Genomic DNA, 24,717 nt, shown 5'->3' with positions numbered 1-24,717 from the left:
GTCGAGCACAACCTCACGCTGGGTGGTCGGAACACATCTTCACACCGGGTAGTCGGTATCGAAAATACCCTCATACTGGTTAGCCGGCGTCGAACACACCTTCACGCTTGGTTAGCCGGTGTCGAACACACCCTCACGCTGGGTGTGGGGAGCGCGGATAGGGAGGGGCGAGGTAGCCACTGACTCTCAACAATGTCGAATTGACGACAGGCGGCGACACCGTCGTCTACTCGAGCTCTCCGTGCAGGGGGAGGAAATGGTGGCGGGGAGCCACACCGAGGTCTTGCGTTGTACCGGGGTCTTGCATTTGAGCCAGTATCTGTGAAGAGACCCATAAAGAGCAGCATCCGAATTCAAAAATCCAGCATCAAAACGTTTTGCAAATACGGACCGAAGCCTCCAGAACGCCGCACATGTTTTACACGCACACCATTGTAGGCTATGGTCGGCTGCTGCAGCGACCGATTCGGAGCCTGTTGGTGTGACGTTATCCAAACCCAATAGGAGTTGGGTGACGTCACACCAACCGCAAGCCGTTTCAGCCGGGTCACACTTTGTGGACCGATTGGAGTCATCTACTTGGCGATTTTGGGCTTTTTTGCAATTTATGTCCAATGAGGGGACTGGAATGACCAAACCGTCTGAAACATAATCAAGTGTTTCCGGAGATCATTTCCCCATGCAGCCCTACCAGAAGTTCTCACAAGTTCTCCCACGGGGATCCCACGGAATGTTATAGCCTTGAGAACAATATCACTCGCATTTTGAGCTCTTAAAATGATGTGTGTTTAGGCTACGAGGACGTCCATTTTATGTCAAGAACAACCACTCGTCCGCTTCGTCCGAAACCAACCAATCACTCGCCCGCAACCAAAGTCGTTTGGTGCGTTCCTGTCGAACGCTTAGAGCAAATTTGGTTATCTTCTCTTAAGATAAAAAGGAACACCAGTGCACACCACTCATCAAATCTTTAATTATGGTGATGCAGAAGAGTTAGACTATGTACAAGACAACGGATGCGATATTTTTTCGATCTGCTGTCTTCGTGTGGTGTGTTAATATGTACAATTGTACAAAACCTGTGCACATGTCGGCACCTCTCAGATGCCACAAGCCATGATGCATTATGCTGATGCAATATGAAGAAAGTCGCATCATCATTCTACAATATGACACTGATGCACACGGTTCCAGGGATAAGACGTGACATCTTACCGTATCCACGCATCGTGCGGAGGATGTGCTGCGCTAATATATTTATTAATGACTCAAGCAGCACTCGCTGCAATAAAACTCCATCAACATCAGGTGATTGTGCTAAATCACGCGTGCACATATATACACATGTATATATATGTATATATATGTATATATATATGTATATATATATATATACATATATATATATATGTATATATATATACATATATATATATATATATATATATATATATATATATATATGTATATATACATAAACATTAAGATCTAAAAACGGATACCAGGCAGGAATTTTAGCCCTTACCATGATTGCCCAGTTGTTAAAGCGCGGCCTGATAGTGGGAGGCGACCCCCTGCCGTCGGGAAACAAAAAAAAGGCGGAGCCTTGCTGGGAAAACAGTAAATTGTGGAACATAAAGGGGTGTGTTTCTTGTTAAATTATATGTGCAATGGTATAGCGTTTTGCCTGCTTCAAGCCTCCATCTACAATGCAGGGCTTCGTTAAGAACAGTGTCAATGTATGTTTAATACTCAGTGGTTAATGCAGTGTAGTGTTTAGTAGTTAATGCAGCAGTGGCAACCCTCCGCGCGCGGTCCACGGAATCGTCCCCCGCCCCCCGCCGCCCGCACCGGCCGTGTGTCGTCTGGCAGTGCTCGTAAAAACCGTCATTACCAGAAATGCGTTTTTGGTGTCAACACTCACGTAATGGATGCCCCTGAGGCTGCCAAAGATTTAAACACGACCACACAATATGCCGCACTGGTGTCGTCAAAAGGCCTTTAGAGAGGTGGGGGAGGGGGAGGGTCGAATCGCCTATCCTCCCCCTCCTATCAGGGCGAGTATGTTGTTTAGAAAGAACTAGCAGCCTAATCTGAAGCTACTAACAAATTCCATTGCAATGCACGTGTTGGGGCACGGCGACAGGCGCCCACTGGACAACACATGTCGCACAAGGGTTGGAGCATGCCTGAGGTATGGTGGAGAGTTTGATAACGATTAAGATGGGGTTCGAAACGTACACCTGATTTTCAGAAGGGGACATGGTCTCGGGGAGGCTCGCATATTCGATGTCCTCTCCCAGCGCTGCCTGCCACCGGTTCGACTTCTGCCATGGGCTCATGAACATATGGCAGCTGCAGCTGCCCTGGCCATCGAGATCCCTCGCCGTTTTTTCACGGTCGAGGAAAGCAATTCTAACCGTGGTTTGAGTTTCAACATGAGGCTCCGGCAAGCCCCGAGGGTGGAATAAAAGTGATGCTGTGATTGGGCTGTTCAATAGTTTAGGGCCGATGTGATTGGGCTGTTCCATAAATTAGGGCCGCTGTGCCTGCTTTTATGCTGCTTAGCAGCAACATTTATCCTGAGACTGGTTCAAAGGCATTGTATAAATGAGAGTTTTTGGTTGTGTGCGTGGCATTGAAAACTGCGGTGTTGAAAGACGATCCGTATCAATATATATTCCTCTCACCCTCTCGGCAATTAAGTAATCTATTAGATTTTAATGCTATATCTAATTTTGAGCTAAATTCACACAAGGAGTCTGGCTATCGCGTAACCGAGCATTCTTCTCCGGAGCAGCGGCCGTCTGATACATGAAATCGGCCAGCTGACACCCTTCCGTTCCAAAAATAGGGGCTCCTGAATGTAGAGAGTACTTTCTAACACAGAACGTGAGTCTCATAGTTCGTAACACGGCTTCCCGAGCCAGCAAATGCGCCTCCTTACCTTAAATTATTCTTAACACGCGTCCGGGCGGCAGGTTGAATATCCTTTGCTCGGGGGCGGGTTAATTTGGTCCCCTGAGATCTCAGAAAGAAAGAGAGCTACAGGCAATACATTCACAGAGTGTGTTGGCCTGCACGTGGACTCAGTTGTGTCGTAATTTGAGGTTCCCAGGTAACAGCTTTCGGGTCAAGTGAGCGAGGTCAAACTCCAGATTGGAGTCTTAAATTCAGTGACCTCGTTCGACCTTTTGAAAGTCACAGTGACTAAACTCATACAAGACTTTGACAAGACATACAAGCTTTGATTTTTGCATTTAAACAAACTCTAAAGATTACGCAAAACAGCATTTAAGTGATGTTGAACAAGGTAATTTTAGGTCAGTGACCTTTTCTGACCTTTACAAAGTCCAAGGAATATGTATAATGCGGTTCCTATTATCAATGACCTCAAAATCAGTACCAGAAACTATCAGGTGAAGCAAGCTCTACAGAAAAAAGGTTGCGTGACCTAGCAGGCTGGATGTAACCTTCATACCTGACCCTATGTCAATGGAATGTGTTCATTCAATAATTGCACTGCCTAAGAACCTAAGACATGTATGGCTTCGTCCAACACTCCGTTGTTGCAACAGATTGAACGATTCCCTACAGGCTGTCTTCGCTAAATCCATGCCCTGACTTTGGCCTGCCATTGATCAGCGATCTCACCACGTACGTACACATTTTTGGCATCAAACAAACGCGCTATTTAGACGTCTACACCTATCCAAAATTTGGCGTGGCCACTACGCGCTGTTCGGAAATCATTTTAAAAGAATCTTCGGGGGTCAAATCGACCACCACCCACCCGAATGCGCGTTAAAGGTGGCCTTATGAAACAGAAAACGTGCCGCTTGATGGTGTCGCGATTTACTTCCAGCCCGATTTATTACTCTGTAGCTTGGTTATGGAAGCCCTCTAATCATGAATTTGGTTAAAAGGAGAGCCCCACCTTTTGGATATATTTCAAAAACATGTTTTAGTGAAACCTCAGGACTGATTACGCCTAATAATGGCTATGGGTAGTGCCACTGCAGCACCGTCAAGGCATGGCGATATTGGCTTTAACCATGTTTAAGTCCAAATTACGCTATTAACGTTTTGTAACAGCACTAAGCTTCTTCCCTGCAGTCGCAACCACCAAGAGTGCCTCGAAAAGGGACTCGGTGGAAAAAGCCATATAGGACAGATCAAAGCCATAGCATAACGATTCGTTCAATCCGCGGGATAGCAACTTAATGTTCGCATAATTTGTGTTGTCTTAACAGGGTGTTCCAAGCTTTCGTAGCATTTATTTCGCAAACAATGTGACACATTGGTTGGTTACAAACGTGACAGAACACATACGTTGGGAAAAACAAGATAAATTAACTGTGTTATTTTCAAAGTGGTGAGGAGGGAGTCAAATGAGATTTCTCCCACAGGAGCGGCTACTTCAAATAGAAATTCAAAGCCATTCAAATTTTTGAAAGGAAAATGTATAGTGCTGATCGAATCTTACCAATCTAATCTAATAATAAATGAAAGTACCAGCAAGGCTGGATATTCCCTTCAACCAACTGGTAACCACAATGCCGTGAAGGGAACGTTTCATATTTGAAGATATGTAAACAAGCACCAGATATGATGAAACACGCTCACTTTTGACTATTGGTATACTTTAAATAGAAAAAGACTGCTGTAGCCAACACAACCTCTCTGTTCAGTAAACACATCCCTCCATACGTCACTGGCTGACTGCGTCCTCGTCATCGCACCTTGCACAACATTGATTGAGAGGCAGTTGACGGTCTCTATACCTGGGAATGGTGCCTGCGAACACCAGATAGGAACGACTCGACCATTTTTTTTCGGCCTTGATCGCCGCATGGCTTATGAAATGGCAGGATTCGAATGACGGTATCATGACGTTATGAATGCCAACGTGACTTTAAAATACCCTCCCCTAAAAAATATACTCATTGCAGGAGGTGTGTAGCTCAAAAGCTAGAGGGTGTTATGTCATAAGGGCAGGGCTGTAAACTGCACCAAAAGGTTTCGATATAGGAATTTCAGTTCAAAGCCCCATATAAATTTTGAATATTCTCTTTCAGGATAGAAGAAGCCTCCGAAAAATGCTAAGTGGGATAAAGCACACTTTTGCTCTCCCTTTCCTAACGACCGGTAGAGGGATTCTCCCTCAGCCCTTCTCATGCTGCGCCGTCTTTGCCTGCAGGAGGAAAATTAGCAAGACACAATATAGTTTGCATGACTCACGTAACTTGGCAATGCCCAAGGCTCCGTCTACGTAAATTGCTAGTTACATGTAGGTAACTATTTGCAGTAGATCTCAAATGCTAGATAACAATTGTGATTGACTACACAATATGAAGTCACGCAAAATTACGGAACTAGCCTGACCCGGCTCGAGAGGATGCAGGTTAACTGGCCCGACCCTGCTTGAGAGGGTGCAGGTTATCTGTCCTGACCCTGCTTGAGAGGGTGCAGGTTAACTGGCCTGACCCAGCTTGAGAGGATGCAGGTTAACTGGCCTGACCCAGCTTGAGAGGGTGCATGTTAACTGGCCTGACCCGGCTTGAGATCAAGTCCGTCCCGATGCTCGTCCCGATGGTTCAGTTGGTTAGAGCGCCTGTCTTCCGATTCACCCCCGTGGCGGGGTGACTCCGCGTCGGTGTAGGCGCTCGCTCGCTGCCCTTGACAGGTACGGCCGGCGGACGATGGCAGCGGCCGCGATGAAGGTCAGCAGGCGTCAGAGTGCGGGGCGGACCGTGTCGCCATTGCCGGCACGTAAATTTCTCGCCTCCAAATTCTGCCGTTGACGTAGAATTGCGCAATCGGGTTGTAGGGGTCAGAGTTCGTACAACAAGCACCGTTTAGGGTGAGCTCTGATCCCAGAAATACATCCATTCAAAAGGATTGCATACAATTTTCAAAACATCAAAAAGATAATCTAGTTCAATCCACACTTTTCCAGCTTCATAATTTTGTTCCTATTGTTTCCAAGCATCTAGACTGGATGGCTTGCCGGGATCAGTTCCAAAGCTGTGCGGCGCTTGTGGCGCGTACCGGCTGCTCACCAGCTGACCGTAAAACTCCGGGCCATCGGCCAACTTCGCGCCGATTGGCTGGCGCGCAGTAATGCTCGGCAGAGTTTGTCCTGCCCTCTGACGTCACCCGATCTTTAGAGCGGCGTCTGCCACCAGCCGCAGGCCATCTCAGCCGGAGCAAATAGCTTGTCACCTCCTACCACGTTCCCTCCTCCTCCCGCTCTTCCTCCTGGTATTCCTCCTCCCCCTCCTCCCATTCTCCCTCCCCTCTCCTCCTTTTCCTACTCCTACCCCTCCTCCTGGTCATATTCCGCTTCCTCCCCCTCCTCCTCCTTTTCTTCCTCAAACTTGCCTCCAGTCAAGGTCAGGCTCCAACCCATCGGAAAACCGTGCCGATCCAGGCGGCGCAGCGTCGAGGACCGGGGGTGACGGGAGGGGAGGGGAGGGGGGAGGGGCGGGCGCCGCCGGCAGAGGCCGCTCTTCCGGCAGATGAGCCTGTCCGCCTTGAGCGTCATCAGTCGGCGCCGTGTGCCGGTGGCGGCGGCGCTCCACGGACACGCGGGAGTGTTTCGCCGGCGCCGTGCCCGGCTGGAGCTCCGTGCGCTACCGGCGGTGTGCTGAGGACGCCACGCCTGCAGCTGGGAGGCGGGCCAGCGCCGGCCGACGCCACACGCATCATGCAGGTGAGGTGACGGCGTCGGACCGGCGGCGTGATGCAGCGATGCATGGCGAGAAGTGTGAAGGTGAATTATTGAGCTGGGCTGTCGGACTATGACGCCATGTCGCGGCTGCATGGCGAGAAGTGTGGAGGTGAATTATTGAGCTGGGCTGTCGGACTATGACGCCATGTCGCGGCTGCATGGCGAGAAGTGTGGAGGTGAATTATTGAGCAGGGCTGTCGGACTATGACGCATGTCGCGGCTGCATGGCGAGAAGCGTGGAGGTGAATTATTGAGCAGGGCTGTCGGACTATGACGCCATGTCGCGGCTGCATGGCGAGAAGTGTGGAGGTGAATTATTGAGCTGGGCTGTCGGACTATGACGCCATGTCGCGGCTGCATGGCGAGAAGCGTGGAGGTGAATTATTGAGTAGGGCTGTCGGACTATGACGCCATGTCGCGGCTGCATGGCGAGAAGTGTGGAGGTGAATTATTGAGCTGGGCTGTCGGACTATGACGCCATGTCGCGGCCGCATGGCGAGAAGTGTGGAGGTGAATTATTGAGCTGGGCTGTCGGACTATGACGCCATGTCGTGGCGCTCATAAGGCGTGCATGCGCTCCAGATGAATAGTTGAATTGCGCCTCGCCTCGCCGGGCCGAGCTGTTTGCACTCAAGTGATTGGTTGGGGGAAGGGTCGGGTGTGGGGGAGTTACGAGGCATCCCTTGAAGCTGTTAAAATGACCTCAGCTAGAACTGGAGCCACGAAACGAATCCCAACAGTTGATTGACTGTTTGATAATGAATGCAATTAGACTGCAACTATTATTAGAATGCAGTTGGACCCGCATAGGCTAGCCATTTATCCTTCGGCTCTGCTCATCTTTAATCCTTTGAACAAAGTCGGAAAATTTGCGAAAAGGTCGGAAAATTTGCGAAATTGCAATTCCAAGACCAAATAACGTTATCTATATGTGATCACGCTAAACACCGTTACTAAGACCAAGTAACATGTTGAAAATGTCTTGAACTTGACCACTTGAAAGGTGATCTGTGTAGTTGTGCAATATCGTTCCACACCAAAGTTCACGCCCAACATGCACAATCAGTGAACAGCAGGAGCTTTGGTCAAATAGTATTTCAGCTGCATTACGTGAATATATATATATATATATATATATATATATATATATATATATATATATGTATGTATGGGTATATACATGTTTATATATATATATATATATATGATTAATATAGGCGACGCCTGCAGAGATGACACCGTGGCGAACGGTTTGTTACCAGGCGTTTGCCTCAATTTTGTGCCAAGTTATTTGTTCTGCCTTTTCTCATTTATCAGCGGTCTCCGGATGCCGCTTGGGATCGGTTTCGCCGCTCCCCGCTACCCGGCTGCGTAAAGAGAAGCCAATGGTGATGACATGACGTCGGTGGCCGCTTTGACTTAAAACGGCAGCTGGTATATGTTTATAATTCTGTATATGGTACACGCAGTATTGCATTGACGGATCCAGCTAAGGTATAATGCACTCCTCACATCTGATATGTTATCTGATCTGATGCTGGTCTCGTGTGCGTTTGTGGATGCATACGCGCATACGTTTTACTACAGGCGTCAACACATATTGGCCATACATCGACAGCAGATGACTTGGGCAGTTGGAGGCCCGCCTGCAGGTTGTAAGTTGTCTGTTGGAGGCCCATCTGCAGGTTGTAGGTTGTCTGTTGGAGGCCCATCTGCAGGTTGTAGGTTGTCTGTTGGAGGCCCATCTGCAGGTTGTAGGCTGTCTGTTGTGCAAGTGTCGAATAATGCAGTCGTCAGAAATGTCACGTTTGCTTGGTCGTGTCTGCGCGCATCACGTTTGCAATTTTGTTCGTTCGCTCACTCTTAAAATGCTCTTTCTCCGCTGTAAAGCGTTTAATCCGAGCCTTTTCCCTGGAAAGATTTCTTGGATCAGGTCTCAGAACTCAAGCAGTGCTCTTTGTGAGTGTTCTGTTAACACCATCTGAATCCCCATATGTCAACACAATCTAATCGCAAAAGTTCGGATCAATGGCTTAATTTTGCGGTGAAAGCTTAACGTGCTGCAATGCTCGCCACGGTCCGTCCTGCTCTCACGCCATGTGATGATTGACTCGCCTGCTGCCTCTGACCGGCAAAGAAAGTTAATACCAGTCTGGGGCAGACATACACACCGGGGGCTCCGGGGGCACCGTGGCCAGCGCAGTCTCTTCACATCTGCATCGTTTGCATGAAGCCACCAGGCGGTCTCCGAGAACGACTCTGGCTCTCTGTCCATTCTCAGCCAATCTCGCTGTCACGACCCGACACGGCTCCCCCGCGGCACTACTGCTTCCACTACTGCTTCCGCTCCTGCTCCTGCCACTGCTCCTGCTCCCGCTCCTGGTCATACTGCTGCTGCTGCTCCTGTCCCTGTTCTCGGGCGGGTGACGCGTCGGACGGGGGCGACACGTTTTCAGCGCACGTGCAGGCCAGTTAGGGTACCCAGAACCTACGGGGCCGGGAAAGGAGGCGGGATTTACGGTGAGGCTCTCGGAGCGGTGGCGAACGCAAACATAGGCCGTACACGGCGGGGCGTCCGGAGCGGTAACGAGCCCACACATACGCCGCACAATGGCCGAGGTGCAGCCGACCGCCAGGTCCCACCACACAGCGCGATGTGAAGAGTGCGCGCCTGCGGCCGTGCGCATCCGTGGCAGGTATTGACACGGAGGAGCAGAGCGGCGCTATGTCTAGCCTCTCACCGAGACGCGCGTGCCTGCTGACTTTACGCAGGCTGAAGCTGCTCCCCCCGAGACGCTCCATGGCCGCGGCGAGCACCGGCGGTGAGTCGCACACCAGCAGCTGCCTCCGGCTTGGCTGCAGACGGTGTCGACGCCTGACTCCCTGCCGCCGGAGCTCCCGCCGGGCTGCTCTGTCGCGAGCCGGCGGCTGCGCAGCTCGGTGCAGCGTTCTCAGCCGATCCGGCCGCTGCCAGTTAGCATCTGTGACGCTGCGTACGGGTTTGGGCCGGCGAGCAGGCTGTGCTCGCCAGGTGCCGCCGTGCGCATCCGTTGATTGCCATCCCTCTCAGGGCACTTAGATCTTAACATCACAGCATTCGAGCAAAACAATAAGCCGTTTTCCCAATAGGCTACCTGCATAGCATACCCGGAACCTCCTTGAACAAAAGTACCAGCGGCCTTGGAATACGTCCTTGCTATTCATGAATTATGTACGTGACTGCTTGTTAGCTTCACGAACTCCCACGCCTATTCTGACAGCGTGTTTGCAGAACAGCCAGTGACGAGAACTGGAAATAGGCTCTCTCAGGCCCGCTGTTTCTGCCACGCTACTGAGCTGCTCCGTTTCGTCACTGTTGGATGGTCTGCATTGGTCAATTTGCCTTCTGAGTGGGCGTGGCCAGCTGACCCTTCCCAGTCAGTTGGACTCGATGGTTCCGTCTGGCCCCTCTCCTCCAGACTAGCGTCCGGCTCCTCTCCTCCAGACCAGCGTCCAGCTCCTCTCCTCCAGACCAGAGTCTGGCACCTCTCTTCCAGACCAGAGTCTGGCTCCTCTCCTTCAGACCAGCGTCTGGCACCTCTCTTCCAGACCAGAGTCTGGCTCCTCTCCTTCAGACCAGCGTCTGGCATCTCTCTTCCAGACCAGAGTCTGGCTCCTCTCCTTCAGACCAGCGTCTGGCTCTGCTCCTCCAGACCAGAGTCTGGCTCCTCTCCTCCAGACCAGCGTCTGGCTCCTCTCCTCCAGACCAGCGTCTGGCTCCTCTCCTCCAGACCAGCGTCTGGCTCCTCTCCTCCAGACCAGCGTCTGGCTCCTCTCCTTCAGACCAGCGTCTGGCAGCTCTCCTCCAGACCAGAGTCTGGTTCCTCTCCTCCAGACCAGGGTCTGGCACATCTCCTCCTGACCAGAGTTTGGCTCCTCTCCTCCAGACTCCGGGAGCGGTAGGTCAGGCGGTCTCCGGGGTCATGAAAGGCAGGCTCCAGAGTCATACCAACACCGATGCCAGGAGAACTGATCTAATGTTTCAAGGGGTATTTATGTTTATTTTACTCATATAAGGTCCGAGGTCTCCGTCGTTCCACGACCGAGTTCAGAGGCTAACACACTGGTGTCAAGTCTAGCTGCACCACACGTGGTGGTCAGACCTATACCGCAATGTTATATAAACCTTCCTCTCTTCAAGCTGATGCAGCACATTCAAGGCTTTGGGTGTTACAAGGTTTGAGCAGCGGCGATCCCCGAGTAACCGTAGTAGTTATCTCAGAAGTACAACAGCGGTAGCGATTACATAGTAACCCCAGCAATGATCTCGGGGTTACGACAGCGGTAGCGATCACAGAGAAATGGCTGCACCCTTGGCGATCACAGAAGAACGGCAGTTATGATCACTGCGTAACAGTAGTAACGATGGCAGAGTAACAACAACAGTGATCTCAGGGCCACAGCAGCAGTGAGCTCAGGGCTACAACAGCAGTAATCTCAGGGCCACAGCAGCAGTGAGCTCAGGGCCACAGCAGCAGCAGTGAGCTCAGGGCCACAGCCGCAGCAGTGAACTCATGGCCACAGCAGCAGTGAGCTCAGGCCACGGAAGCAGTGAGCTCAGAGCTACAGCAGCAGTGAGCCCAGGGTCACAGCAGCAGTGAGCTCAGGGCCACAGCAGCAGTGAGCTCAGGGCCAGAGCAACAGTGAGCTCAGGGCTACATCAGCATCGCTTCCAACCACTTACAAAGCCACATTTGGTGGCGGGCGCCAGTCCAAAGCGGAAGTCCAATTCCAGACCTTGGCTGGTCGGCGCGCAGCCTTGGACAACGATGGTTTGAGGAAATCGGTACCGATCCCACGTCTAACCCCTCTGGCGGGAGAAGTGCTCACGGTACGGGGCGGGGGGAGGGGAGGAGGGTGCCGAACCCGGTTCGGAATGGTCCGCGACACGGAACTCGTCCACCGAAGGGCTGCCCTCGGACCATATTATCGATCACGTGTCTTTAGAGGTGATGTGCCACTCCGCTGGTGTGTAATCGGGCTGGGCACGCCCGTAAAGGGGTGAGGCATGACAGACTGAGACTGGACTAGCATTTTTGTGGAATTTACGTGCTTGAGCCCGGTTTTCCATTTGAATAGGGATTATTTCCAGATCTTTCTGTCTGGCTATTTTCTTGTTGTTGTCTTTAAACAATTTTCCGTCAGCAAAACCGCCATGACTATCGGGCTTACGTCTTATGCGCTCCCTCAGTAGCTGTTTTTGCCAAATTGTTGAATGATACCTTCGAACTGGTTAAGCCTTGGTACAGATATGGCAGATGCATAAATACGTCACCCTTTGCGTTACAATTACACGCACTAAGACCATGGGGCAAATATTTAATTCTTATTTACCAGGCGCACCAGGTCCTCGCTGACGCCTGTGTGCATACCAGTGCATGGTGACGCATTAGTGCATGGTGACGTATTAGTCGGGTCTGAGTGCGTCTGTTCTGTGATTGGCTCCCAGTCTAGAGTACTGGTTACGGCGATTGGCTCCCGACCTAGATTACTGGTGGCATTGGTTAAAACCCGGGTTAGAGTATTGGTGACGGTGATTGGCATCCGATGAAGGGTACTGGTAACAGCGATTAACACCCGGTCTAGAGTACTGGTGACAGTGACTGGCCCCCACCCTAGAGTACTGGTGACGGTGGTCGGCACCCGGCCGAGAATGCTGGTGGCAGTGATTGGCACCCGGTCCAGATTACTGGTGACAGTGACTGGCTCCCAACCTAGAGTGCTGGTGACAGTGATTAGCACCCGGCCTAGAGTACTGGTGACGGCGACTGTTCCCCAACTTTTTCTGTTGATAATTTGTATCACTTTTATAAATTGTGAGTGCTCTTAAATATATTTTGCTTCATATGTTTTTCAGAACATCTGGGGGTAAAACGAATGCATTCTTCGGTGTCATCAGCAAGAACCAGCCTGCGTTCTAAATGAAAATGGAGTTTGTGGTGGCTCTTGGCGGCACTGGTGGTGGTACTTTTCTCTCAATGCCCGAGATATGTCAGCTTAATTCAGTGGTAAATTATGTGAGTCACATCATGGGGGCCTGCGTTCGCGACTGATTTCCAACAATGTTTCAAAATAGTCGCTGTCGCCTGTGTCTCGGCGCAGTCTGCCGCCACTGGTGTAGCATATGGCGCCGTTCGTCCTCACTTAGTTTTAAGGGTATCTATATATACCCTTAAAATGTATATATATATATATATATATATATATATATATATATATATATATATATATAGGTATGTATGCATGTATGCAGACATGTATAAGGTAGATGTTCCTATATGGCCAGCCAATTGAAACAGATTCAATGCTTTAGGTAGCAAGGAAAGCGCTCGTCTAGTTGCCTCATTTTTTTTTTGCTGAAACGTCTGAGACGCGCGACTAAATGGGTTGGCAAATATGTCCTCGGCAGGCAGCAACTACTTTCCTGACCTCTCGGATGGCATGCAAGCCCTTGTCGCAGGTTTTGCGCATGTTCTTCTGCGTTGTTTCTTTTTACTGCGTGCTGTGGGACCGGCGACCCCGTTCGGGCCCTTTGTTCGGAGCTGGCGATCACCACGAGCCAATACTTACTTATGCCAGCTGAAGATCGTCGCCCGGGACGGGACGTTGAAAGGAGCCATTAGACGACGGCCAGGCAAATGACTTTGCCAGCATCGGGCGGGTCAACGCGTGCCGGGGCGACCGGTTCAGTGCGCCGCGGGTGTGGAGGGGGGGGGGGGAGGGGGAGAGAGAGCGAGGGGTCAGTTTGACTCCCTGAGATATCAAATGCTAGACGAGCTAGAGGAACAAAATTCACAGGGTAGCCAGGGCTTTATGTGAGTTCATTTAAGCAAGATTTCAGGGTTCAAATGAAATCATTCAGGTTCCTAGTCTGTAACCTTTTGGGTGGAATCAGGTAAAACAAACTAGCCCTCCAAATCGGTGTCCAGAGTGCTCTCATAGCTCCCCACGCAGCCAGCCTTAATCTAGATAACGCTTGTGAACAAAACGTCACTGCTGCTCACATCGAGTCGATGACCTTATTTGACCTGAAGAAGATACAAATGACCAAAAACCTTTGAGGCTATCTTGACACATGAGTTTAAAATCAGGGCCAAGGACTACCCTAGGTGCCACGCTTCTCAAAGCAAAAGGTTGATTGGGGCATGTTAAACTACAAAGACTAACTTATGACCCAAGTTTTTCATCAACAGAAGACAAGGGTCATTCTTCACGCATTTACGATGTTATGCTGTCCTCTCAAGACTAGTGATACACGGAGGTGAACTTAAAACATGCTCCTAAATCCATCTCCACAGCGTGGTGACCGATCTGGCCAAGGACGTCGATAGGCAATGCATGTTGTATTTGTGAGGGCTTTGTGTTTGAAATATATTTTGCTGCGTGTGATCGTCTCCGAGGCTAAGGGAAATTATAGACAGGGAACTCTGTGTGTCTTTGGTACAGCGATCACTAAGGTGACCTCGACGTTCCTATGGTGCTGTGTAATTTGCTACAAACTGTGCTGGTCATCACCCTGATGGCCCAGAGGTTGCGCTGCCCTGGATCATTCTTCACTGAGGGCGCCCAGAGCCTTTCAACTCAGTCGGGTGGAAAAGGATTTGTCACGCACGCCGCAGCTCAGTTTGAGGACGTCTGGATCCCCAGCAGACGAGCTTGAGGCTGCTCTGGTCTCTCAGCCCTCCTGAAGGTGGCGAGGAACACCACGCCTTCCTGACGCACGTTAAGGTGGCGAGGAACACCACGCCTTCCTGACGCACGTTAAGGTGGCGAGGAACACCACGCCTTCCTGACGCACGTTAAGGTGGCGAGGAGCACCACGCCTTCTTGACGCACGTTAAGGTGGCGAGGAACACCATGCCTTCCTGACGCACGTTAAGGTGGCGAGGAACACCACGCCTTCCTGACGCACGTTAAGGTGGCGAGGAACACCACGCCTTCCTGACGCACGTTGCACTTGTAGCTGCATGTCTTCTGAGCGAGACAGGACACGGCATGTCACGCGAGTAAATCGGGGTTGTTCTTCAGGCCCCATTGACCCGTATCCCCTTTGAACCCATTCCGCGCGTAGAGGGCATTCTCTACCCTTCATGTCTCCGGTCACCGCTTTTGTACCATGTCATGGCTCTTGGAAACAAGGTAACTTTTCCCAGCTTGTGTTTTGCATGTCATGCCAAGGCTTGAAAGAAGAAGAAAACGTTGGTCAGGGCCGGCCCCAGGTATTGATCTGAGTGGTGAGCCTCGCCAAAGTATTCCGTCTTCCCTACGATGCCGATTTGTGCGTGGCTTTACCCATATCCCGCGCCTGTTGATGTATAATTGCTGGTTGAAATAGAGCAAGTACGTTTGCAAAGTGCAAACAGCTTTCACGAACAAATCCAGTCCAGAGCAGAGCAGCACAAAGGGTAAAACAAATTTTTGGGTATTTTTAAAGTGGTATGCTCATTGGTGTGCAGACTGACACGATTCTTTTATCGCTCTAATGGCCTTTTCCTGGCTATTTGTGGCCAAATAGCACGTGTCAGATGTGAGCTCAAGTAAGACAATTGGGCTGAGGTGGGTGCCGCACCAATAAACTTTCTGCTAAGTAACCTCTTAGCGTTCAATTGAAGCTTCAGACAAAATAGCCATGTGTGGGGAGCCTGTGACGCAATGCTCGATATTTGCAGGGATGATTCCAAGGCAGGGCAGGGCGGGGGAAAGCATATTGAAACTACATGCAACGCACCGCTAAACTTTCTGAACTTTCTTCTAAACTTACACGCTAGGTGCACCTGGGCGCGCCTCTGATGCGTTTGTTGGTGAGAAAGTAGCAACTGTCTGTTGTACACCTCCGTGCAAATAAAAAAATGTCCGGTTCATTTCTGTCGGCATCGTTGTTGGCAAGACTGGACGCCTTGCTCCGTCTCAGACAGACCGTAACCGTTTTGAAATATCTCATGGTTTGTAACATTATTTATTTAAGCCAACAAACTGACGTCACATAGTGAACACACTGATGGCGTGCAGCGCGCCGCCACTGTCTGCAATGTCCAGCCCCAGCTCTGTCCCTCATCGCATCTGCGACTTGGCCCGTGGCAACGGGTGCTAATGCCGTGCGCTCGTGCCTATCCGGCCGTGCGCTCGGGCACGTTTCATACTCGAGCCCATTCAGTCGTTTGTGGGGCGCCTAGGGCCACAACGATGCGTCCCCATAGTGTTTGTTTTCTTTTCCGATCACGTGCTCTGCGCCGCTCCTTTGTATCGTATGACGACTGGCCTGGTGCTCTCGTCGCTGTTGTTCCCGGTCTGGTGACTGACCCGGTGCTCTCGTCGCTGTTGTTCCCGGTCTGGTGACTGACCCGGTGCTCTCGTCGCTGTTGTTCCCGGTCTGGTGACTGACCCGGTGCTCTCGTCGCTGTTGTTCCCGGTCTGGTGACTGACCCGGTGCTCTCGTCGCTGTTGTTCCCGGTCTGGTGACTGACCCGGTGCTCTCGTCGCTGTTGTTCCCGGTCTGGTGACTGACCCGGTGCTCTCGTCGCTGTTGTTCCCGGTCTGGTGACTGACCCGGTGCTCTCGTCGCTGTTGTTCCCGGTCTGGTGACTGACCCGGCACCCTCGTTTCTGTAGTTCCCGGCTGCATGGCGATCTGCTGAGTTCTGCCGTCGTGACTCCGCTTTAGTTCCTTTTCCCTTCTTCGACGCAAAGGTCATCGGCTGATCGTAGGCTGGGATGGGACGGTGACCTTGACGGCATCGTTGAAGGTCGCGACTTGGCCAGGATTTCCACCTCAGATCCGTTTCCAGTTCTTCGCCGGCAGCAGCTGCGGATTAAAAGCTCATCGGGAACGTAAAAAAGCGAGGAAATCTGGCAGAACAACAGGTCCTCAGAGCCCATCGAATCTCAATTTGCTAATGAAATGCAGGGCATCCATGTTCGCTTGCGGATCGCTTATCTACTGGTAAACGAGCACGCGGGCGCGTATTTGTAGCTGGTATTTACGCTGTGATGTTGAACCGATTTTTGACACGAATGATTTTGGTTAACGTGAACTATTACAGTTCATTCTTTGCCCCGCCATAAGAAACTAAATATCAGCTGTTCGACGGTTTATACCCATCTCCAGCTTCAACTGTTTGAAAGTTGATCTTCATTGGTCATCAGAAGGACAGAACTTTCAGCCAGGCGCTCAGCATGCGGGCTGTCGTCCAAGAGACGGATGTCTTCATGCGCTATGACTCCTAACGACATATTCTCAGATCAGATATCAGTATTAGACTCTGGCACGTGAGGTGAACTGGTCACAGAGCACATCTCATTCCACTTAGTGATACTGAGTTGTGTTTCCCGCTATTAATGGGTTGAACCGCTCAATGATGGCTTGAACAGCCTATATCTGATGGCTCTCGCTGGCTGAAATATCAAGGAACATGTTGGAAAAGAGACATATCGCACAAAGCCTATTTTTCGTGAGCAGCATTTGTTGTTTATCGCCATGATGCTGAAATAAGGGACTTGTTCTTTAACTGAAACAAAACTGGTAATCACCCTTCGTCAATCTAAATAGGGCTAAATCCATTGGTACACGCACATTTAAGCGAGATGTTGTGGCCGCACCGTCGGCTCGTCCGCTCACTCCCCCCTCCCCTCCCCCTTTCATTTACCAAAAATACGCGCCTGCTTCCGGTCGTAGAGGCTACGTTTGAAGACAGAGCCGCACAGCAAGCACCGTGACATGTGTGCTGTGGCCCTGAGTCTCAAAGGCCCAATTCCTGAGTCCGACGCCTCCGGCGGTGAGCCCTTACTCCGGAGTCAAGGTTTCTTCGAACCTGAACCTACGACGGCAAGGCTACCGTTGGCATAGCAACGTGAAGCCTCACCCTCTCGCCCTGTGAGAATCACATGACGTCTCGCTCGCCTGTCCTGTGAGTGTCACGTGACGTCTCGCTCGCCTGCCCTGTGAGAATCACATGACGTCTCGCTCGCCTGCCCTGTGAGTGTCACGTGACGTCTCGCTCGCCTGCCCTGTGAGTGTCACGTGACGTCTCGCTCGCCTGCCCTGTGAGTGTCACGTGACGTCTCGCTCGCCTGCCCTGTGAGTGTCACGTGACGTCTCGCTCGCCTGCCCTGTGAGTGTCACGTGACGTCTCGCTCGCCTGCCCTGTGGGTGTCACGTGACGTCTCGCTCGCCTGCCCTGTGAGTGTCACGTGACGTCTCGCTCGCCTGCCCTGTGGGTGTCACGTGACGCCTCGCTCGCCTTCCCTGTGGGTGTCACATGACGTCTCGCTCGCCTGCCCTGTGGGTGTCACATAACATATCAATGGCCCGCCCTGTGAGAATAACGTGACATCTCGCTCCCTAATGAAGAACATGTTTTCTAGCGAACGCACAGCCACTTTTTGCAAAATTACTAACCTGTCCAGTTGAGAAGCATAACTGACACCCAAATCAAGCAATAATAATTCAGATAAGGAATATTTAAGCGTTATACAGCAGATCTGACGTTGTGTTAGCAATGAAGTTCCTCATCCAACTAATTATTTCAATATTTTTCTTTAATATGTGCGCAACAAAATGAACGTGAGGCGTAAATCTAAGATATTTTTAAAGTGCACACCAAGTTTTTTGTTCTCTTAAATAGGTGAATTGTTACTTTTTCTAGTTAAGATGGAAACGCGAAGAAAGGTTAGTATATTGCTGTGTAAATGATTGCGATGCGTTGAGTGAAAGCAAGTTGGCACTAAACCAGGAAGTAATTAGAAACAAAACTGGATTGACATTTTTTAAAGTTTCGTGACTGTTAAGTGTCTTTGCGAGGTACATTGCGCACATAGAAAAGACCGCAGTAATAGCCTTATTCCCCGCAGAAACACGAGGAGCATGGAGACGTAGATGCGTTGATTTTTCGGAATCATGCCTTTATCGAAAATTTATCAAAATTTTACCATTCCTTCTGCTATTCGTTTTGATAAAAACAAATTGCAGAAATACTAACTCACATGTATCTCCATTCTTCTGGTTCTTCTGCAAGAAATAAGGCTATTTCTACTGTCTTGTTTTGAAGTGCAGCAATTGACTTATTTTTGAAAATAATCGCGGTGTTATCAGCGTGAGAGAGGTACCACATCCACATCTTTTGTTGTTGTTTTTTCGAGAAATAAGGCTATTGCTACTGTCTTATCTATAAGTGCATGATAAATATATATATATATATATATATATATATATATATATATATATATATATATATATATATATATAATGAACAGGGTGAGACCAGATTTGTTCCCTGGGAACACCCGTTGTTACGTTTTAGAAAAATGATAGATCAGTCCTGATTCTGACATCTTGAATTCTGCGAGACAAATAAGGAGAAAGGATGTCAGATTTCGTCGAATATCATGTTTGTGAAGGTTGTGTACGAGAAGATCTTTTAACAGTATCACATACTTTTTGCAAACATAAATCCAGACCTAGAACATATTCCCCATTTTGAAAAAGTATTACTTATAGTACCCTGAAGAAGAAAAACTGGCATTTAGGTACTTTTGTCCTTCTGAAATCCAAGCTGATTTTGGTGAATTAGGTGATTTTGGTTAGGATAATGAATGAGTCTATTATGCAAGTTGTTCAGTGCATTTTCGAGGAACATCATTCTCATAGATAAGACAGTAGTAATAGCCTTATTCCTAGGAGAAAAACAAGGAGAATGGAGATATAAATGGGTTGATGCTTCTGCAACATGCCTTTGTCGAAACAACAGCGGAAGCAAATTCAAAATTGCCCGCTGATGATCCTACTTGATTTTTCATGTTATTCTTGAAACAGCAAGCGGCAGTTTTTACAGTACACCAACATTCAGGGGATTGAACAAACGGTAATTGCCAGCCATTACCACGATGCAGTGTAAATATAAGAAAAAGAACGCGCGAAAACACGTGTACATGCGAACGACTTCAAGCAAACAGTCATCATGCATCACATTTCATTCCAACATGCAAGTGAGTTGAAACAAACAGATATAACACATCAAGCATCAATTATACATGCAAACGATTTCAATTAAACAACATCGCACATCACGCGTCAGGCACCATTTACACATGTAAACAATTCCAAGCTAGCACACATCACACATCAAGGCAGATATCGCGTTCGTACAATCGGTCGTGATGAACTCCGTACGTTAGTAATTGGTCGCCAGCTTTTTGTAAGAAAAGATCCGCATATTTTCCTGCCTGGGTGGTTCCGAGCACTGTTCATGACTTTGAGCTTTAAATAGCGTCCATGCCTCCCTGGATTTCAGTCTGAGGGTATTTTGCCAAAAATGGTTACATAATTGGGTACTACTTGATAGGTTTTTAGCGTCTCGTAGCTGTTCATCACAGCTCAAACGAATAGGGTATATGGACTCCCCGACCTAGACTATGCCCCTCCCATGATTCGCACCCAGTTTGCACTTGATTTCATAAACCACATCTTTTGTTGTTGTTTTTTCGAGAAATAAGGCTATTGCTACTGTCTTATCTATAAGTGCATGATATATATATATATATATATATATATATATATATATATATATATATATATGTACGCATATATATATGTATATAAGTTTCTCCAGAATTGTCGACATAAATGGCGTAACACAAAAAGGTCTAAAATCATTTACAAATTAAGGGTCCCACTTTCCAAGATTAGTTTAATTACAGCTTTTTTGAACATATCTGGAAATATCTCGATGATTAGCAGCTGTTGAAAAGACAAAACATCGCTTTGAACATTGCCATATAAGATAAGCTGAATGTTTTTGCATTTATGTGTTCCACTCCAGCCCCGACATTGTCTATCCAATAATAGCAAGGACTAATTCCTCTTTACTAGCAGGTGATGGATCAATTTTATTTTCCACGTCTGTAAAGAGCTGGAGTGGGTTGAATGATTACTTCGGACCCTGCCTTTTAACTTTCGTCCAACCTCAGTGAAGAAATAATTAAATGACTCTGCTCTATCCTGGCCATCTCTCAGTGCTTTAACGCTGGCCTCACTAATCCTGGCTGAATCTGAATCCTTTTTTGCCTTCAGGTTATAAGTGTGTCATGTTTTTCGTGTTTCCTAGGACATACCAGAATGTTAAATGAATTCATCAATATGGTGAACGTCGGCCTTATCGTCCCAAGTGAAAACTAAGCCTGGTGAACTAATAACGGGCATGGTGGCCCAGGTACCACCGTCGTTGTGGCGGCTAAAGCTGCCACGCTTTAAAGGCTCTGAACCCGGTCCCACAGCCCCAGTCGAAATCCCTTTTCAAGCCCAGCAAGGAAATTTTATAGACACTTACTATCTGAGCGTAGAGTTTTCCGTGAGCGGACCTGACCCGAGCGGGTTATTTTTCTTTAGCTTAAGGCCATCGTCGTTATGCGTCATTCAAGATCACAAATTGCTGTATACACGATTAACCGAAATACTAGTAGACTAGAAGCACATCAAAGGGAGACAACTGCATTGGTTAGCAATTCTCAAGCCAAGTCAACGGAATAAATTCGTCATTGCATCACTGAAAGTCATCCATCGAAGTAAGGAGCTATGGTGTCATGAATACTCTCAGAGCAATTTCAGATTTCAAATTCAGAAGCAAGGGAGATAAAGCAAGTGGTGCTCAACTCAAGGGAAACGATTTGATAGCAGATCTTGTAGAATAAAAATGATTGAAGCGATCTAAGGTCGTCTCACCGTTGGCGCATCCTGCTGAAAGGACACAATGTGAGCAAAAACGCCGAGGAACACACTGATTCACCTCGGCTCTGACTCCAGACAAATGCAAAGGAGTCGATTCCATGCATACTCAAGTATAACTTCTGCGATTCCGGAGTGTCCATGCTTGTGAATACGTCTGTAAGAATTGACGTATGTTGAGAATAGCCGCATTGACGTTTGCAGGTGATTGTGTTAATCTAATGCTGTGAATGTCAATATATAATCCTAACGTCTGTCATAGATCAACTGGCGTTCAAGTAACTCCAAACGAACTAAAAGTGCACCATTTTTGGTTGGTGTTATGCGCTTGGATTCGTATGCGACATTGACTTGCATGCCTTCTGCTGGGTTTTCGCGTCCTTCGCCCCCTTGCTCTATAGCCGCTGACACCGGAAGTGTGGCACGTCCGGTGTGGCCGAGCCGCTGATTGGCTGCTGATGACATCGCCCGGGCCCGGCGCCGGCGAACGAGCCCGCTTCCGTCTCCGGAGATGAGGTGCGGGGAGCACCTCCGCGCCGCCGCCCATCATCATGGGGATGAGCACACCGCGGCTTGCGGCGGTCACTTGTCGGAGTGTGTATTAGCCAGTCACTGTGCTGAGCCTACGTGAAATAAGAGCAAAATTTTGCTCTCATGCTTAGGTAGGTATGTCTCCGCCCCTCCATATGATGGGGCAGGCAAGCCTTCGCCCCCTGTCTCATGGGGTAGGCAGGTCTACGCCCCTCTGTCTCATGGGGTAGGCAGGCCTACGCCCCTCTGTCTCAAGGGGCAGGCAGGTCTACGCCCCTCTGTCTGAGGGGGTAGGCAGGCCTACGCCCCTCGGTCTGATGGGGTGGGCAGGCTTACGTCCCTCGGTCATATATTTTTAGAATACTTGTATGCCGGCCGGAAGTCTATCCGTATCTTTTCATTGCTTTATTCCACAACAACTTTGAATGTTTTCGGAAGGTTTGTGGCCAGGAACATAATAGTTCACTGGCGTAGATAGGTTATGCCAGGGAACTCTGGCACCCGACGGTAGCTGAATGTGTCGTTGTTTTGTGACGCGCCCTAACACGGTTGCGCTTTTATCTGCATAACTTGTTAAGAAAATGATGGTTCTATATCACAGCAAGGTTGCATTTGTACGTGCCATAGGTTATTTGGCTTAAACAGGCTTTGTATGTTGTTTTGACGTCATGCTCCGGGCTGCAGGAGACCGCGCGGGCAGCCGCTTTGCAGGGGATGATATTGTTCGCCTGACGCACTGAAAATGGAAACAAAATCAGCACACCGTGCTACCTTCGCCGGCATATCCCAATATTCGCAAGCTCACTTGATCGTGATCACTCAAGGGTCACTTGGCATTGATCGAGCCTTTATCTTGTCGCTTTTTACCGGCAGCTGCTATCTTTACAAGCAAAAGTATAAGTTGGCAATGTCGCAAACTGAACTTTACTGGACAAGGCTAAGCATTTACATGCCGTTGTTTTGTTGTTTTGCAAGCGGAAATTGCAAATTATCATAGCCTGTAAACATGGCAGTGTCTCTTTTTCACCTGCATATAACCTTTTCGCATAAAAGATCGCTAGATGTCACTGAATTAGGTCAAGCCCAAAAGACAGCCGGCTGTGGAACTGGTCGACCTTGATCAGACGACCGCATTACATAGCTTGGAATATTGTCAAATAGCATTGCTGTTTGCCAAATCGTTAGTTTCTAGCCCGCCTGCAACGACGGGGATACTTGTGTGCAGGCTTTGAACATCCAAAATAGGTGTAAAAGGCAGGCGAAGGGCCGTGTCCATGTAGAAGACGTGAAAGTTAGAAATTATCTATCGAAGTTTAAGTTGTCTTTTTGTCCGCATTTCGTGTCGACACAGCAGTGTTGTATGCTGCTGGCTGCAGTCCTGTTGTAGGCTTGCAGCCTGCAGCAACCTCCCCTTTCACTTTTAACATTGTTGCAGAACCCAGTTAATACGAAGGTGAAAGGAGTGTTCAGGCTTCTGTGGTACACACTGAGTTACGCGCTCGGGTGGGGGTCAAATTGGACCCCAAGGCTTTTCAGAATGGTTTCCGAACAGCTGGGCGTAGCCACGCCAAATTTTGTAAAGCTGTAGACAATTTCATATCAGATCGTCTGGTATCACAAATTTAGATATACCTTGTAAGGTCGCTGACCTATGACAGGTCAAAGTCAAGCCATGGTTTCAGCGGAGGCAATTTCTAGGGAATCGTTCAATCTGATCCAACAACGGAGCGTTAGACGAAGCCATCCATATCTGAAAAAACTTTCTTAGGCAACACAACAACTGAATAAACAAACTAAATCCAGCTAAGATCGGTTATAAAGGTCAGACCAAGGCCAAAACCAACATGCTTTATTACTCTAGGGCTTGCTCTATGGGTAGTTTCCGGCGCTCATTTCGAATCTATTGATAATAAGAACCGCATTATGCACTTTTCATAGACTTTTTAAAGGTCAGCATAGGTCACTGACCTATAATGGCCCAGGTCAACGTTTGTTTTTAAGAACATACTGCCTAGCGTAATCTTTGTCAGTAATCCAAATGGAAAGCTTTAAGTGTTCTTGCATGATTTTGGTCACCATGACCTTCAACAGGTCAAAAAAGGTCACTGACCTTAGATGAGAATGTGACATTTTTTTCAGCACAGTTGTCTAGGCTCCAGGTGCCCTGTGGAGACCGACCTGAAATTTGACTTTGTTTGACCTTATCTGGCCCGAAGGCAATAATCTAGGAACACCAAACTTTCATATAAGTGAGCTCACGTACAGATCTACACGCTCTGTGAATTTGGTGTTTCTAGCTTTCTTAGTTCCTGAGATCTCAGGGGGGTCAAACTGACCCTCCATCCGAGCGAAGGGCATCTAACCGGCCACCCGTGCGCGTGTCAAAGCTTGAAACCTGTGGAACATGCTGGGAGGAACCAATGATGGGCACAAGACTCCTCAAAATAGCTTTTTACTCTCACAATAGCGTCTCACATTCTGAATATTTATCCAAACTTGACTGGCAGATGAATCATCTGCGCTCATCCGTTAGCTTTAACTCTTTAGACTCAGTACAACACACCAGTACTTGCAAAGCGAAGCGTGCCGTGTCATGCCAACGGGCGTAGACTCCTGGGCGTAGACTCTCTGGCGCAGGCTCCTGGACGTAGACTTTCAGGTGCAGACTCCCGGGCATAGACTCCCGGTCGTAGACTCCC

At 48.9% G+C, this 24,717-nt stretch overlaps 1 protein-coding gene across 2 annotated transcripts in view; it reads left to right on the top strand.

Annotated features, from left to right (window-relative positions):
- The first annotated feature begins 6,579 nt into the window (after window positions 1-6,579).
- LOC119100623 (Ig-like and fibronectin type-III domain-containing protein 1) overlaps window positions 6,580-24,717 on the top strand; it is a 68,214-nt gene continuing 50,076 nt past the window's right edge. For both annotated transcript variants that reach the window (XM_037223814.1, XM_037223737.1), the window contains exon 1: window positions 6,580-6,715. In XM_037223814.1, coding sequence (XP_037079709.1) covers window positions 6,710-6,715 — 6 coding nt within the window. In that variant the 5' untranslated portion in view covers window positions 6,580-6,709. The remainder of the gene's footprint in view (window positions 6,716-24,717) is intronic.

Source organism: Pollicipes pollicipes, unplaced genomic scaffold (assembly GCF_011947565.3).
Source record: "Pollicipes pollicipes isolate AB1234 unplaced genomic scaffold, Ppol_2.1 Scaffold_1600;HRSCAF=1878_pilon_pilon_pilon, whole genome shotgun sequence".
NCBI classification, from domain to species: domain Eukaryota; kingdom Metazoa; phylum Arthropoda; class Thecostraca; order Pollicipedomorpha; family Pollicipedidae; genus Pollicipes; species Pollicipes pollicipes.
The sequence above is the reverse complement of the archived record's forward strand: the minus strand, read 5'-3'. Positions and strand labels throughout refer to the sequence as shown.